The 17,213-nt window shown below is 37.9% G+C and overlaps 2 protein-coding genes across 2 annotated transcripts in view; one reads left to right on the top strand and one right to left on the bottom strand.

The window, feature by feature from the left end:
* Window positions 1–9,973, top strand: part of IGFBPL1 (insulin like growth factor binding protein like 1) — a 47,309-nt gene extending 37,336 nt beyond the window's left edge. The window contains exons 2-5 of the mRNA XM_014057571.2: window positions 4,811–4,920; window positions 5,905–6,021; window positions 7,535–7,688; window positions 9,750–9,973. Coding sequence (XP_013913046.2) covers window positions 4,811–4,920; window positions 5,905–6,021; window positions 7,535–7,684 — 377 coding nt within the window. The 3' untranslated portion in view covers window positions 7,685–7,688; window positions 9,750–9,973. The remainder of the gene's footprint in view (window positions 1–4,810; window positions 4,921–5,904; window positions 6,022–7,534; window positions 7,689–9,749) is intronic.
* A 2,844-nt stretch (window positions 9,974–12,817) lies between these two features.
* Window positions 12,818–14,661, bottom strand: TOMM5 (translocase of outer mitochondrial membrane 5). Its single transcript, XM_014057556.2, has 2 exons — window positions 14,471–14,661; window positions 12,818–13,000 (listed from the first exon to the last, which is right to left on the bottom strand). Exons 1-2 carry the CDS (start codon window positions 14,589–14,591, stop codon window positions 12,966–12,968), a joined length of 156 nt encoding a protein of 51 aa, XP_013913031.1. The 5' UTR covers window positions 14,592–14,661; the 3' UTR covers window positions 12,818–12,965.
* Window positions 14,662–17,213: the final 2,552 nt, after the last annotated feature.

Raw genomic sequence — 17,213 nt, 5'->3', positions numbered from 1 at the left:
GAAGGAGGCAATAGGAAATCACTTCTGAAAATATCAGGAAAATTAAAGAAACTAATCCAAACAGCTTACAGGAGTTAAGACTGGTTCAAAGACCAAAGCAGTTTACTAATTCTTTTTAGTAATTCTTAATTAAAAAGATAGAATCTTCTACCAAAGCTGTAAGAAAACTTTATTGTTATCTATGTGTCCTTGAAAAACTAATTGAAAATGGAAATTATTTACATGAAATCCCAGTGTTTTAGTATTTTGAAACAGGTACCCTTTCTGTTCTTTTTTGATGGAGAGCACATGTAATACTTAAAACAATGAACAGAAAAATCATTTTACTATAGAAAACCATAAAATAATCTCACTGAAGCAAAAGCAGCAATGCTTTTTTCAACATTTTTTTCTTACACATTCTTAATAAATATCTACTGCTCTTTGTTTAAAAAATTATGCCCCTCTCTAAATTCCATACATAAGAAACACATAGTAATATTAATGACAAGAACAGATTCTGCTTTTTTATCTCATCTTTTTTCATCTCCTGTCTAATATGACATTGTTCATCTGTCTAGAACAGTGTTTCTCAAACTTAGCTTAGCTGGGTGGGGTATTGTAGGAGCTGAAATTTACACATCTTAAATGAAGTTGCCAAGATTGAGAAACACTGGTTTAGAAGGAAGTGGGATTAAGTCTGCCAAAGCAAATGTAGCAAGTTTTATGACATCTTAAAAACTACTGATTGTATCATGGTGTATATTTGAAATTTCCTACAGGCTAAAAGATTCAAAAACAATATTGCTGATCCTGATAGTGTTGATTTTTATCGTGCTCTATGACCATGCAGATGGAAATCAATTTTATCTGTCACAAAGAACTCCTGATATATAACTGGTGAATACATGATTTCTCAAAGCTATAAAACAAGAGAAGAGGGAATCAAGCTATTCTCCAAAGCACCTAAAGGCAGAACAAGAAGCAATGGATGGAAACTAATCAAGGAGAGAACCGACCTAGAAATAAGGAGAAATTTCCTGACAGTTAGAACAAGTACCTTAATCAGTGGAATGACTTGCTTCCAGAAATTGTGGATGCTCCATCACTGGTAGTTTTTAAGAAGCAATCAGACAGCCTTTTGTCTGAAATGGTATAGGGTTTCCTGCTTGAACAGGGGATTGGACTAGAAGACCTCTAAGGTCCCTTGCAGCTCTATAACTCCATTATTCTATTAAGAGAAAAATGTTTCTGAATCTTTCTACTCCAGTATCCATGTCCCATTTTTTACCTGATTCTAGATAATGAGATTTATTTATAAATCTATTGTCGAATGTCATACGATTGCAGACCATCTGCCAATCTAGTTTACATCTTTCTTTCTTTTTTGCCCATCAAAAACATTGGCAGGGGACTTAATGTGTTTATAACAGTGCTGTCCATTAAACTTGGAAAATCTAATACATATGGGATAATTGTAAAATAAAAGTTACAGCCAACTGCTATAAAGAATAAAGTCTACTATTAATCTGCTACGACTATTCATCACCAAAATCCTTGAAAGGTACAAAGCTTCTAACAGACAACCCTGTATTAAAGTACATGTAAACAGTTATGCTCCCTATTCATCTTCATTCAGAAAAGTCTCAACAGATATATACATAGGTACTCCTTGTTTAATTTAATAATGACCATAACTGGGACCAGCTACTTGGTTGTTAAGCAAATACGTTACTAAGTGAAACATCACAATTTCATGATCTTATTTCCGTTTTCCTTTGCTTTACAGACATGTGAAAGTTGTAAATGCGAAGTTTGGCTGCCAAGTTATTTTTCCATCATCATTGTAACTGCTAAACAAAGCAATAACTAAACGGCTACCTGTAATGCTGGCATCCAAAGGAAATTAGTAGATTGGACATTTCACCTTTTTTACAGAGCCAGTTAAATAAAATTACTGCAAACATTAATTTCTCATTTGAAATGTTACAGATGGGAGTTCTTCTAACAGATGGCCTTTCGCTCCCTCGCTTTCTCATCATTTTCAAAGAACATTGTGACAAGAGACAGGTGCCAGCCACTCATTCCTGTCTTCCCTGTTGCTTTAGCTGCAGGCATCTTCTATTTGAGAGTCTCCCAGCATGCCAGGTGTGGAACACATCTTGCTATGTCAGTTCCAAACAGCCTAATAGAGAGGGGGATTTTGTATTGTGTTCTCAGAGGCTGATCCAGAAGTCCCCCCTCCCCCCCCCCCCGGAAAAAAAAAAACCCTCCAGGGTGATAATTGCCATCTGCAAGGGAAGTAGTGCTAATGGCATGGGAATCCAGGCTGTCTGCATATTCCTTGTGAATTGGGGAAGCTGAAAGGAAATTGGCTTAATTTTACAGGCTTCCTCCTTCCATCCCAGAAGGCTTGCCATCATTCTGAAGTGTTGCCATAGATACAGCTAAGAGAGAACTCTGTGTGAAATCAAAAGATTTACACACTATAGAAAGATTAAGACACGTGAACCTTTGAGTTGCCTTGCTAGTTTGAAAGAGCAGTCACTACTCCCGGGATGTATATTTATTCCATTTTCACTTCTACCAAATAAGACATAAAGAACAGTTGTTGACAACCGGTCCTGGGTGTCCCAGAACCAAGAGACTTGAGAATAAACAAAAGCATGAAGTTATGATTCTTTCTAATATAGAAAACCATGCACAGGTTGGCTTTGGAACTCCCCCACCTCACTCCGCCTTCAGAAGATAATGTTTAAAAATCCTGATACTAAAATTATTAAAAATCCTTTGGATGCATAGAATTAAAAATTACTATAAAACAGTTGTTCATTCCATTCCATTTTTTCTTTGGGGTACATAGCAGAATATCTGGGAATCGTCTTTTCTTGCATTTAATTATTTCAATAGTAGATTCAAAAACACTCATTGGCCCAAAGGTCACCCAGTTAAATAGAACATGGTTGAATAAGGAATGTATGCGTTCATAATTTTAAAATCACTAATCTGTTAATATTAGAAATTTAGAATTACATTTTTACTAAGATAATACTTAGTAACATGCAAACATTGATGGATTGGATTGGATTGAAATCAGTGGTGGATTGCGTTTACTGTCACAACCAGTACGCTGATCACACGCTCGTGTGTTCTGTTCACGCACGCACCTGACTTGTGCTTGACTCACATGTGCAATCCACCGCCCCTGCAATAACCAGCTGCTTGTTGGGGCTCACACAGGCACCACACATTATGCGTGCATGCACACGTTGCTGTTTGCCATAAAAACAGCTATAGTGCGCGGGTAGGTGGGTGAACCAAACAAGCCACCGTACCAGTAGGCTCTCAGCTGCTCCCGGCCATTACCAGTATGGCCGTACTGGGCCATACCCACAGTAACCCACCTCTGATTGGATTGGATTAAGATAGATGAGAGAGGGGGGGAGGGAGGGAGAGAGAGAGAGATGCAACAGAAGCATTGTTTTCTTAAATCTTTATCAAAACTAACAGATTATTTTAAACTATGTATTTTAAAATATTAATATTAAATAATATTTTAAAGATAATTTTTTACCAAATCATTTAAGATGTTAGAAACCTTGATAAGTTTCAGCTTGCTTACTTTGAATCATGATTTAGTATTAGGAATTTGGAAGTTATTTAACTACAATTCCCAGAAGTGACAGCATTAGCTATACCGGTTATAGCTCTTGGGAGTTGAATTCAGCAACATCTGAAAATCCCAGATTGTCTGTTTCTGCATTTAATGGATTGTGGATTGTTTTACTAGCAGACTGAATGTTCCATTTCAAAGATTTTTTTTTCTTACCAGGATCAGATCAGAGCATAATTCAATTCCCTAAAACTCAAATGGTGCATAATGGTGCAGATCGGGTGCTTCTGGGATTCTTACTTTGTACATCTGTAATCACGTTCATTCACATTTTTTAAGAGTCTGTTTTTTTTCAGACCCTGAAATTTTCTTGCACAAGGAGGCCTCTGAATAGTTAAGAAAGTCTTCATGAAGAAGCACCATTGAATTCTATGAAAGAGCAACAGCACCACATCCTGGACAACTGCAGCTTTTTTTCTTAAAAAGTGTCTTTGTGTTTCCTGAGGCATCTCTACAATTACCTCAGAAGAAGGGACAATGAAAAAGATATATAGTAGTAATTTATATGCCACTCAAGAATCCAAATTCTTTGCAGGGCTCCAGATTGTTCTTCACAAATCGTTAAGCATCATATTTCCATGCTAGCAAATTAAATATAACTTTAAAGCACTTTAATTTATTTTAAAGTAGTGATATTAGTGCAAAGAATTAAACTGACAACTATCCACTAAGAGAACTATTTTTATTATCTATTCCATGAAAAACTCACAAGACTAAAAAGTGCAACTTTCAAATATATCTATTTATTTCCAAACAGAGACACAGTACAGGTAGTCCTCAACTTACAACCACAATTGAGCCTTAAGCCTTCTGTTGTAAAGAGAGAAGTTTGTGAAGTGAGTTTTGCCCCGTTTTACGACCTTTCTTGCTTCACTTAAGTGAATCACTGCAGTTGATAAGTTAGAACGCGGTTATTAAGAGAGCCTATCTTGGCTTTGCTTGTGAGAATCACATGACCTTGGGACACAGCAACGGTCATAAAAAGGAACCAGTTGTCAAGCGTCTGAATTTTGATCACATGATCACAGGGATGCTGCAAAGGTTGTAATTGTGAAAAATGGTCATAAGTCACTTTTTTCAGTGTGGTCACTAAATGAACTGTTGTAAGTCGAGGACTATCTGTAATTCTAAAATGCTATATGTCTATGTTTCTTACAGCTCCTGCTATAATTGTGCCACCGAAAAGGATTCACAATGTAACTGGAGCCCAGGTCTATCTGTCCTGTGAGGTGAAAGCAGTTCCAACACCAATCATCACTTGGAAGAAAGTAGGTTAAGGGTCCTTCTAAATGCCAGTTGGCAGCGATATCATACTTTGCACTCAAAAGCAATATATTACTTATGGGAGTAGGTTGTGATTTATATTCAGGTGATCCTGGATCTTCTAGGACCCCCCCCCAAAAAAAAAAGATCAATCTACGGGATATAGAGGTATTCATAGAATAGATCTTAAAGGTTCCATTAAAATCCTGCAGGAGTGCAGAGTAGCTCCTTAATTGGATGTATAATTAACAGTTTTTCTTTACCCTTAATTGGCTGGAGATGACAAAAGCATTGAGATCCTGAAAATAAAATATATTTTAAATTCAGTGAGCTCTGTTTATTCTTGAATATACAGTGTTAGAAGAGACTCTCATAACAAAGGTAGATTCCCACCCTTTTTGTTGGATCAGCAGTCAGTACCATTTTGTGGGTGGCTGAAGGATTGCAGAGGATGAGATAATAATACAAGATGTGTATGGCAAGGCTTCTTTATTATTTTTAAATAAATCTTTGCATTGTGGCTATTTTAGGACTTGCACAACAAATGCCTTGTGTTCTCCATGATGCTCTTGATTTTTGGCAGCCAATACCAGAAGAAATTCTGAGGATGCCAAAAACGGTCCAGGGGCCTCCAACTGTTCATCATACATTAGATGGTTAAGCCTATGAATATGCCAGGAAAGGGAGTCTTGAGTAATGGTAGGCTAGGAAAAGGAGTATGACAGCTATAGCAAATAAAGTGTTTTAGGGTATTGAAATGCAAGGTTATGATGAGGCATAATATTTTAAAAAGCAAGAAAATAACTAAGCTCAGAGAGCACCAAGGACCTTTCATTTCAACTCTGAACTTCAAAATATTCTCCATTAAACAAAGCCTCAAGATTTTTTAAAATAAAAATTGTGATATACAAATGTTTAAATAAAACCATGTACATAATTTTAAGCCAATGAATCTCTTTTGAATGTGCTGCCTTGGTTAAATCCCACAGGTCACTGAGTCCCCAAAGGGAGTTAGACTCTTAGAAGAATTGCCTGGAGACAGAGTTAACATGGCTGTTCAGGTTCGAGGTGGCCCTTCTAAGCATGAGAGCACGGGTTGGGTTTTGGTAAGTATATCAGAAGGGGCAATTTGTAAGGGGACAACTACTGTGACATGGAACAATTTTTATGTGTAGGATCTCATTTCTTTGGTGAATGGTCCATCAGGATTGTATGTCATCCGTGAGTGCGATTTGTGGTATAAAAGCCACATTTATTTATTTGTCAAATGTATTAATCACCTATCTCACCATGGGGCTACTCTAGGCAGCTTACAACAACAACAAAAATGAAGAAATGAAAAGTGTAAACATAACAATAGAAAGTAAAGGATGAACCATGAAAAAAGCAAGAATAGAGTGAATAGGAGAATAAAAGATGGGTGGGGAAGCATGGAGTGAGTGAGAAAGGTGGGGTTTGCTATCATTCTAGTAGCCTCTCCAATATGGTTTCTTCTCTTTATTTCATTTTCTTCATTTCCTTTCTTTTCTTTCATGGAAGCATCATCCCATTTATTCCTATCATCATGATCCTACCCTTTTCAACAGACGTTCAGGAGATAGGTTGTTCTTGCCAGAGACTGATTTGATTGCAACTAGACAGGCTTTGAAATTTAGCCAAAGGATGTCTATAATCCTGGAGGAAAGACAGAGAAGTACAGAGGGAGGGAGGGAGGGAGAGATTGCCCTCTGAGAGCCACAGTGGGTGTAACTTGCAAATGAGCAGTGCTAAATTTTCCAGCCTTTGTAGGATTGGGATTTTATAGTGAAGGATGCCTTCTTAGAAGTGTAAAACAATAAAACTGGGAGTAGGCTTCAGGAATATTAAGACATAAAATGGATGCTTAGACCTGGGCATAACCTAAAAGACCTATTTTGCCTTTTGAAGTTTCTTCTTAACTCTCATCAAATTATTAAAAAATAAGCTGAAAGTATTAGCTCCACCAACTGGGGGACTTTGTTGGATCTAGAAATATCTTGGGCTGCTAAAAGGATACTAGAGGTAAGTTTGGAAACTATAGCGCCTGCATGTATGGATGTCATAGGATCTGCACCATTATTCATTCTATTTGTTAGGTAAAGGTAAAGGTTCCCCTCGCACCTATGTCCTAGTCGTTCCTGACTCTAGGCGGCGGTGCTCATCTCCGTTTCAAAGCCTTTCAAAGCATTTCAGCTCTGAAGAAGCAGCTTCTTGGAGGAGAAGCGAAACATCTTCAAAGAAAAACCAGAAAGTACAGTTGCCACTTGAAAAAAGCACCTTGGGACAGTAGACAAGGTTGTTTTTTCCCAATTGATTGCCAGGAAATTATCTAGTCTCTTCTGGACTAATCAAAACAGTATTTATACTGGCATACAAGGAGAAGGCTTACCATTTCATAAGAATTATTGTTCTTAAATAGCAAAGGAACCGCTGTACCCAAATGTTCACTAAATGGTGCTATCAGGGTTTTTCAGTCCCTGGTTCTATTGAAAACAATATAAAAAGGGATTACAGGTATGCAAAGACAATCACACTGCAATTATAGGAGGGGAAAAACACCCCCAAAGAGTATATGTTTTGTGTGCTTGTTTTTCCCCCTAGATTAATCCACTGACAAAAGAAGACGAGGGTGTTTACCAGTGTCATGCCACAAATATGGTGGGAGAAACACAGGCAGAGGGGACTATTAAAGTCCTACACCAAAGTAAAAATAAGAAGGATCACTTCCCAGCATCAGAAGATGTGAAGTAGCAAGGTAATCTTGATCCCTTTCGTGTTGGTAGAAATGCCTTTTTAAATAAATATAAATTCCTGCTTTTTTTTCAGACAAGGATGGCATAATAAAATGAATAAAAAAGGGGGAAAGTCTGTTTCAACCTAAAGGCAAATAGATCTTAATTTCCATGGAACATTTACAAGCTACACAGTTGTTCCCCAAAACTCACCTTACCAGAGATATTCTCTGAAAGGCTTTTATCCTACACTAGCTGATAACCCAGCATTGCTGGGTTTATATTTATATTTATAAATATATTTGTATTTAATTATAGGGGGAAAATATCTGGACCAAACATAATTTTTAATGTTGGATTTCCTCCCTTACCATAGGGAGTCTCCTTGTGGAGTACTGTGAAGCCATTACCATGGCAACTGCACTGCACTGTATAGAAGCCATTTTTACGGCAGTACAGTAGAAGTCATTGTAAGGCATAACAGGCTGTATCCTAACAGAACACACACACCCAGGGGTGTTAGGGGTATCTTACCACCACCACCACCCCTAGTATTTTTCTCCAGAGTAAGTCATCTGTGTACCAAGTTGGGTTGAAATTGCTTGAGGCGTAACAGACACCATTCCAACATACACAGACACATGCACACAGCCATTTAGATGGTTGGTTGGTAGGTTGGTTGGTAGGTTGGTTGGTTGGTTGGTTGGTTGGTTGGTTGGTAGGTTGGTTGGTTGGTAGGTAGGTAGGTAGGTAGGTAGGTAGGTAGGTAGGTAGGTAGGTAGGTAGATAGATAGATAGATAGATAGATAGATAGATAGATAGATAGATAGATAGATAGATAGATAGATAGATGATAGAGTTTCTAATTTTTTTAAAAAAAGTAAGTTATGGCAAGTTGGTATCATAGCCTAGTGCTGTCAAGCAGAATCAATGTACATTTCACTATAGGTAAAGTTAAGACATTGTAAGAACTATGAAAATGTTGCTGGAAATTGCCACTATATGGCCATCCCTTCAATCTGAATCTCTGAAAGTATGGAACCATCTCAGAAATGACATCTTTTGCAGCAGTGATTTATCTTGTGGCATAATATGCAGGATGGATTTCAATGGAGAAATACCTGTAAAGGCAGATAGGTTTACTAACTTTTTCAAAAAAGGATGGAGAGAAAACTATGACAGACCCATTGGAGCAATGAAATGCTTGATGCCCACACCAGATAGTAGTGAGAACAGGACAGGGCACTTGGCAGCATACATGTTTCTCCTATCCCCTTTTTTATTATTGCAGTATAACTGTTTGTGCCTTTAATCTATTAACTGCACAGAAACATGCTATTATAGGACAAAATAACAGCTTGTGAGTCAATTGCAACTTTATCTCACTGTGTTTGTAGTTCCTTATATGGACTCTATACCAGGGTTGTTCAGCCTTGGCAACTTTAAGACTTATGGACTTCAACTCCCAGAATTACCTAGTCAGCATGGCTGGCCAGGTAACTCTGGGAGTTGAAATCCACAGTTGCTAAGGTTGGGCACCCATGCTCTGCAATATTAATGATACTATTCTACATTTTTCCAAGAACTAGTCCATGTGCTTGAGAAGTACAGCAGTTGATGCACATTTTCTGGCATATAACTGCCAGACCATCATTCTGCAAACAATCCACATTCATTTACATACACATTGTGCAAATAGTTTTGGCTGTAAAAGCTGCTACACAAAGCAATTTATTAAATTTATTTATTAAATATATTTATATGCAAGATCAGTGAATGCCAGTCAAAGTTGAAATCTAACACTTTTTTTCCTCTTCACCTTAAAAGATTATGCACCTTAAAAGATTATGCACTTTGAACACAGAAAGAAAATGGGTGGGTTACATAAGGAGACTGTGTAGAAAAAGAACAATTAAGAATAAGACAATAAACTGAATTATAACCATTTACCTGTAATTAAAGGGTAATTCAGCCTTCTGAATCTAAACGGAAACCTCCACATTTGTTTTCTATAAAACTGCATATATATTGTTTGTGAATGCCACATTATTTTTTTCTCTCCCCTTCTCCCACATCTGGTCTAGGAGACATCCTCCAGTGGGATCAGAATTGAACACAATCTAGACACCAATGGATTAGTGATTGCTTTCTTACTTTCTGAAGACTAGAAGACACTGTCTCAATCTTTCCTTGAGTAATGGTGATATTTGTACCCCCTTTTTAGTGTTTGATGAATATTGAACATATAGTTAGTATGGAACAAAGACATAATAAAGCATGTTTTTTTAAAAAAATGTTTTTATTGGCACGCTTTAGTACATCTAGGAAACATTGCAACTTACTATAGCAACAAATTAACTGGCAAAACATTACTGTATTAAGGGCTATTTAACATTGAGACATGGAGAAAATATTCATTGGAGCTCTCTCTTCACACTAAGCAATCAATTCTCCATCATTTTTGTCTATAAAACTAAATGGCCTACTAAATGAGAAATATCAAAAATAATATTGTATTTTAATGCATTAGTTTAACCACTTGAATGAAATTTAATAAGATTTATATTCATCTTTCTTTCAAGATCCATATGCTGGAACTTCCCTTCATTACACAACCACAACAACCCTCTAAGGTAGATTGAGCAAAGAGCTGGTTGAAAGTCATCCATTGAGTTTTTATGGCTTGGGTGGAATTGAATCTTGTCTCCCCAGTGTTAGCCAAACATTTCAGTCAATACACTGGCAGTCAGCTTGAGCATTACAAATTCTGGGCTGGATTCTGAATAGGACTCCTGTCCTATAGGACCTAGAACATGTGTCAATAGCATACATACACACAAACACATGCACATCCCTCCAGAACTGTAGGGCCGTGATGGCGAATCTATGGCTTGCGTGCCACAGATGGCACATGGAGCCATATTTGCCAGCACGCCAGCCCTCATCTCCAGCGCACACTGATTTTTGGCCTTCTAGAGGGCTGGGGGAGGTTGTTTCTGCCCTCCCCAGGTTTCAGAAAAGCTTCCAGAGCCTGGGGAGGCCCAAAAACAGGCCCAACAGGCCAACTGGAAGTTCGGAAACAATTCGTTTCCACCTTCCAGGAACCCAGGAGAGGCCATTTTCGCCCTCCCCAGGCTTCAGGAAAGCTGCCAGGGGGGCACATGTGCAGGTGGGTGGGGTGCATTTCATTGTGGGTCTGAGCACAGGCATGCGATAGCAGGCGGGCACAATTTTGGCACACCTTTGCAAAAAGGTTAGCCATCACTGCTGTAGGGTGTCCTGCTTGAGCATGGGTGCTGAATTAAAAGACTCCAAGGTCTTTCAACTGTCTTATAGTTTTACATCTTTAAAAGTGCACTAAATTTGAGAACATACTGCTTCATCTTTATCATCTTTGTTGCTTGTCTTATTATAGAATAATGCCTTTAATTTTAGCAGTATTCTCTGCCCAAGGTAAAAAAGATATTACAACAGGTTTTGAAATGTAATAGAAAAGATGGAAACCTGCAGTTTCCTGCATGCTTACACCCATTTAGTAGAAGACAAACTCCTGCTATTCTATCTTCTCATTCCCGAGTTTACTTTTATAATTTGATTATATTTCAACACAAAGCAACCCATTAACTTTAGCTACCTAGTTTTTATTTTCCAAAAAGATTTTGATGGAACATAGAGGTATTCGGGGGGGGATGGGGGATTGTTCCCCAAAAATTCATATCTAATTTTTAAAATAAAATAAAAAAACTCATGAAATTACAAATGAAATCCCTATTTAAAAATGACCACACCACTTTTCTTAGGAAAATGATTGCTACTTAGCCATTGACATCTGGTGGCTGCTTTGATTTATGGAAATGCTCACATGATATATTCACAGGATTTAATTTTGAATAATCACTAACCAATTACAGAAATCAAATCAAATCACTAAGAGAAATCAGAGTAAGAAAAGGAAACTGTCTCATACACATAACCCGGACTGCTTTTTGAACAAAATGAAAGCCCCTGCCAACCGCTCATTTCTGGAAGAAGCTGACATGGATATGAAAGAATATCTTCTTTTTGTACATGGCATCTGGATACTAAGGTTTGCTATCTTCCAGTTGGCTGACCTAGCTCTCCATTAATTTAATATTTGAAAAGCAAAAAGGAAACTTCTGAAGCTACATCTAATTTCTTCATTGCTTTCAAGGGAGACCCGTATCAATTGGTTGACCATGATCTTGGTTCATTTCAAAATTTTAGGGAGCAGGTACATCATGTAGGTACAATTCTTGTCTTTAATATGGAAGTCATGCAGAGGTGGTCGTCACATACTGTAACAACCAGTTCGCCCAGCACTGGAAATGTGCGCGTGCGTTTTCCTCACATGTGTGCGGTGTCAACACGGCAATTCACTTGCACATGCCTTCCATGCATGTGTGCGTCAAAAACACAGTGATATAGGATGGGATTGTGCCCACAGATCGCAACTAGCGGTTCGCTCAAACCAGTCTGAACTGGCAGCAACCCATCACTGAAGTCATGCCTAAACTACTTCCTACCTCCCCATTTAGCAGCAATGATGACTTCATCATTGTATGGTATCCTTCCTTTCTTTGCTCTTTGAACTGACAAGCAACTTCATTAGATGAGTTCACATTTTAATCATAACCAAATTGTTCTGTCTACTCCATGACTTTTTTTTTTTGCTTGATTGCTTAGCAAAACTGAGTGTCATCACAAACAAGACAAACAGGAAGACAACAAGACAAACAGCTCTGCTTTTGGCTCAATTTAGCATTACCTGTTTTTGATCTTTTGAAAAGCTTCAAGCACAGTGCTGTATGTTTTTTTTCCTCATCTTGAAGTGTCAGAATTTAACAAAAAGGATGCAGTATGAAAGAATAATTTTAACTAATCTGACTGTAAATATTGCAGAACACTATCATTAGAACATATACTCCATTTATTTTAATCTTTCAGGATATATCCATAAGGTTTCATACGGAAACTGTATAGTGACAACAATATCACTATTAACACTTCAGATATAATTATATTCCAATACATATTTAGCAGCTTTCCAAAATCAGGCCTGATTATAAGCTCTGAATAAGAACAAGATTGCACCAACATGAAGGCAAGAACAAACATCTGACACATGGAAAGAAAAAGTGACAAAAAGTATTTTACTTTTTTAGCTCTACAATCTTCATATGGAAATGTTCAGGATCCATCTGTTAAGGTAATGTCTATAGTCCATTCTTAGAAAAGCATTCCATGGTCTTTCATGTAGGCAATCCTCGAAGCTCTTACTATCATATGCTGTCCAGCTTCTTTAAAACAAATGGAGCTATGGAAAGAAACACAGTAATGCTCTCAACAAACAAAATGAGACATTTAGATCATGACTCCTGATTTATGGTAAGTTTAGCTAAAGGAGGACGAAAGTGATGGTATTCTCCTAGTATAGGTAACTGACAATGAATGTCCTATGTAAGTGTAACTACACCATGGTAAATTTTTTAGTAAATATTTTTTGCTTAGTTTCTCCATTATGTAGTATGTATGTAGTAGTGCACTAATTGATCTGATCTTGAAAAGGCAGATTTAAGAAAATTGCACTGAAAACAAAATGAGCTTTCCATTTCTTGAGCACCTGTATTGTTCTGAAGGCATCAGTGTTTATTCAATACCTCACTTTAAAGTTATATAATTCAGATGTACAAATCGTGAAATACTAGAGAGATATTTTAAAAATGCAAAACAAAACGGAAAGGCATTATTTCTCAAGTGCCAAATGGTAAGCAGGCCCATTGGAAGATATTTTTTTCTCTACTGTACTTTCTGGGTATCTACTGTTGGAACTCAGGGGACAAGTGGCAGTGTTCAAAGAACTGCTACCAGTCCAAGCCTCTGGCTTAATGAAATAGTGTCCTTATATCTCAGCTGCAAAAATTTAACATCTGTTAAAATTACAGTTATCTTTTCTACTTTTTTTTCTGCCATGTAAATGACACTCTGGATTTGAACTTGGAATGAATGCATCTGCTATTGAAGATCGGAATGGAGGAGAGTGTTATGGGCTGCATCAAAAAAATTAGCAATGGCACCAGGTTCCCCTGGTTATGATTGTTCTGAGGGTTTTTTTTTAATTTTACATTTTTTTACATTTTTTTATCCTTGGGTTGCAATTCCCCGAGTTTGGTTTAAGATAGACAGCCACATAAATATTTATACTAACTTTACTTATTTAAAACAAATTAGCGGTTGATCCTTGTGCGAGTAATCTCATCCCATCGAATAGGCAGCCAATAAATTTAAATAAATAATCTGCTTTAACTCCAACCAGCAAACATTTTTTATTTTTAATTGAATTTATATTGCCGCCTATTCGCCTGTGGACGACACAAGGCGGCTTACAAAGTATAAAACCCCATTTAAAACAGTAAAACTAATAAAATGACTCCAATAAATTAATATAATAATATAATAGTATAGGACCACTTTCCCATTTCCCCGAAAACAACTCCCTAAGGCTAGACCGAGGCATGCCTGGTCAAAGGTCCCCCAGTGACCTGCCATGAGCCAGAGTTGCCTTGAATCCAATTCCCCTTCGGGATCTACTTCAAACCCCTTAGCCACTACTCCGCCCCGCATTTCCTAATGGTATGAAATGCTATAGAGCCACTCCTATAAAATCCCCGTATAAACCCCCCACCCACCCAACATTAAGGTCACTGCTAAATCCCGGGCTTTGCAAGAGAAAAAATCCCCAGCACGTGGTCGCCGCCGCCCACATGTGCGCGCGGGAGGCACTCACTGATGCGCAGCACGGCTACGTAGATGAGGAAGTTGCGGATGGAAGAGAGAACGTCCTCGCGCATTTTGCGCTTCAGCTCCTCCGGGTCCAGCTTGGGCCCCAGACCCTCAAGGCGGAACATGGTCTCGACTGCCGTTCCTCTACTGAGCCAAAGAAGCCTCCAAAAAACTACCCAGGGGCTCTCTCGGAATAACCCCGCCCTCCCTACGGATGTCACTGAGGGACAAATTTCTTGCTACGGTCGGCGCCCAAGGGGAAAGACTATTCTTGTTTCCCCTTCCACACTTCCGGTACAGAACGCTTTTCAATTCTTGAGTTCCGGAGCCGAAGGAAGGTTCTGATCTTAAGTGTGATGCGAGATTAAACAAAGTCTGGTAGAAAATCGCAAGTGGTTCCCCCCCCCCTTCTGATTTTTAACGTTTCGTCTTTTCCGCACTTATAGTTTCCTTATTATGTAAAATAGACCCGCTGCCTGTCTCCTGTAAAAAAAAAATTCCCTGTTCTCTGCACAAAAGTAACGCGGCTTTAAAAATTTAAGATTGGGAGGGCGGATTTATTACAGCCTTACTAAGCTGCTACATTTCGGTTCCTGCTTCGATCTGCAATAAAAAAAATAAGCACAAATGTGCTCTAACTACACTTTTATAATACTTCTGCTAGGAGAAAAAACAAACATTCTAATGTTATATCCAACAGTATGCTGCAAATTGCAATAACTATTTGACACATACATTGGGGAGTTGAGACTGAAAAAATACTATCCTCGTCGTGTGCCAGAGCGTGTCTTTGTTTTCTTCTGTTTACAATAATAAATGGAAATGATTTTCAGGATAAGGTAAAGAGTTCTAGGTGTAGAATAAAGCACACATGAGACATATCCAATCCATGTATAGATGTAGCCAGTTTGACAGATAGCAAATTGAAAGACAATTCCATCATCCTGGTGATCTTGATCACAAATTTCCTGCAGAATAGGTTTTCACAACCCCCTATGAATATTCCAATATAACAACCTGGCTGGTTTGTGACACAATATAGCCTTCATTCTGCATGCTTGCAATGATAATGAGACATTAAGGAACATTTGAGTAACAGCTACTACTCAGGCATTGTTTGGAATTGATCCCAAGATGTTTTGCTACCCTCAAAAGAACAACTAACTGTAACTATTTGATTGGGAAGAACCCCATTATCAAACCAAAGTTCACAGTATCTAAAGCCAGTAAAATGTTGGCACCAATGGCTGTTCATCCATGACAGAAAATCATCTTTACCATCACCAATATTTTTCGTCTTCTGAAATCAGCTGCCTCACAGCTCTCTACATATAATATGGCATTGCCTGCCATCCAATTTACAAATAGGAAAGGAATATCTCTGGATCCAGATTGCTGGCAAAATGCTTCTCAGTAGGGCTACCTTGCCGAAGATCCTCAAGAAATAATATAAGAAATAACTTATAATTCGGGGGGGGGGGGGAACTGTTCACCATTTTAAATCCCACCAATGCTGTATCAAATGGTAGCTCTCTTCCTCAACTTCACCCACTTGTGCTGTTGAATAAGCTTAGGGTTGGGGGACTGTTTTTGTATGTAGTAACTGCTACAAGACTATTATATGTACAAAACTGGAAAAACTGAAATATAATGGGATAGTTGGCTAAGATTACATAATTAGCAGAGATTCTTGATTAGGATAAGGACAATAACCACATTTATTGGAAGTGATTGGAAATACCTTTTGGACTTTCTGCTAAAAAAGAAAATGGGTTGGAAGCTGATTCATCATTTTTTAATTGCATTTTTTCACTTATTATTAACTTTACTCTTTTTCCAAAGTTTGTATTGCCTTTATTCTCTTAAAATATATGTAATAAAAATATTGTTTAAAAAAGAATCGGGCAACTGATTGGTAGAAGAGTCAGTGGGCTTTGACTAAGAGCTTTATAATACAAGCAATCATTAATGAAACCCAACTCCTGCTTAGAGCAGTTGAAAGAACAATCAACATAGGATTTGATTCTCCTAACTCTTGTTACCCTGCTACATGGTTTGGGACATAGAAAATAGCAGGGAAGAAACAAAGCTATGAGGACAAGAGATAAAAAGGGTTGCTAGGGCATTCTAGTGGTTATATAAATAGTTAATGAGGAAAAGCTCAGAATTTGGGTCCTAGCTCTGATGTAATAGTCAGGTTATCCTTGATTCTATGCTTTACAGGAATATGGGAAGGAGAAGCACATGGCTGATAGAGAAGATATAATTATTTTCTAGCTTTCCCAGGTTGAGATTTGGGAGTTGAATGCAACATGTGTACGTGTTGGGCATCTGGCTGTGCAAACTTCAAGGTTTGCCTTTTCCCTGCTTTAGGGTCTCTCTAGAATTTGTGTAGTGTCCTAAAAGTGCTTTGTCACTGCTGAGAACATCAGGTGGGCATTAAAATAGAGAAAGCAGGAAGATCTAGGAAGCACGTTCATACATCGGCAATTAATGTTTATGTATAATTCATTCCCACTCATTCAGTTGGCAAAAATTAGAAGTGCTGCAGAACCAGAAAGTTAGGCCTTTGGGAGAAGATAGTGAAGGAGCAGAGAGCTTCTACAGACAGCTCACAGAGCTATGACATTTACTACTAAGATGAAAGAAGGTGATACTAAGAGATAAGAATAAAAGTGGGATCTTTAGAAATTTTATTTTCCTTTCCAAAAGCTTACCCAAAAATAAAAGTGTCTGATGGGCCAGGT

Source organism: Thamnophis sirtalis, unplaced genomic scaffold (genome assembly GCF_051295495.1).
Source record: "Thamnophis sirtalis isolate CommonGarterSnake01/CBP01778 unplaced genomic scaffold, rThaSir2_p1.2 scaffold_5, whole genome shotgun sequence".
Taxonomy (NCBI): domain Eukaryota; kingdom Metazoa; phylum Chordata; class Lepidosauria; order Squamata; family Natricidae; genus Thamnophis; species Thamnophis sirtalis.
Note: the sequence above shows the minus strand (reverse complement) of the source record. Positions and strands in the feature narration are given on the sequence as shown.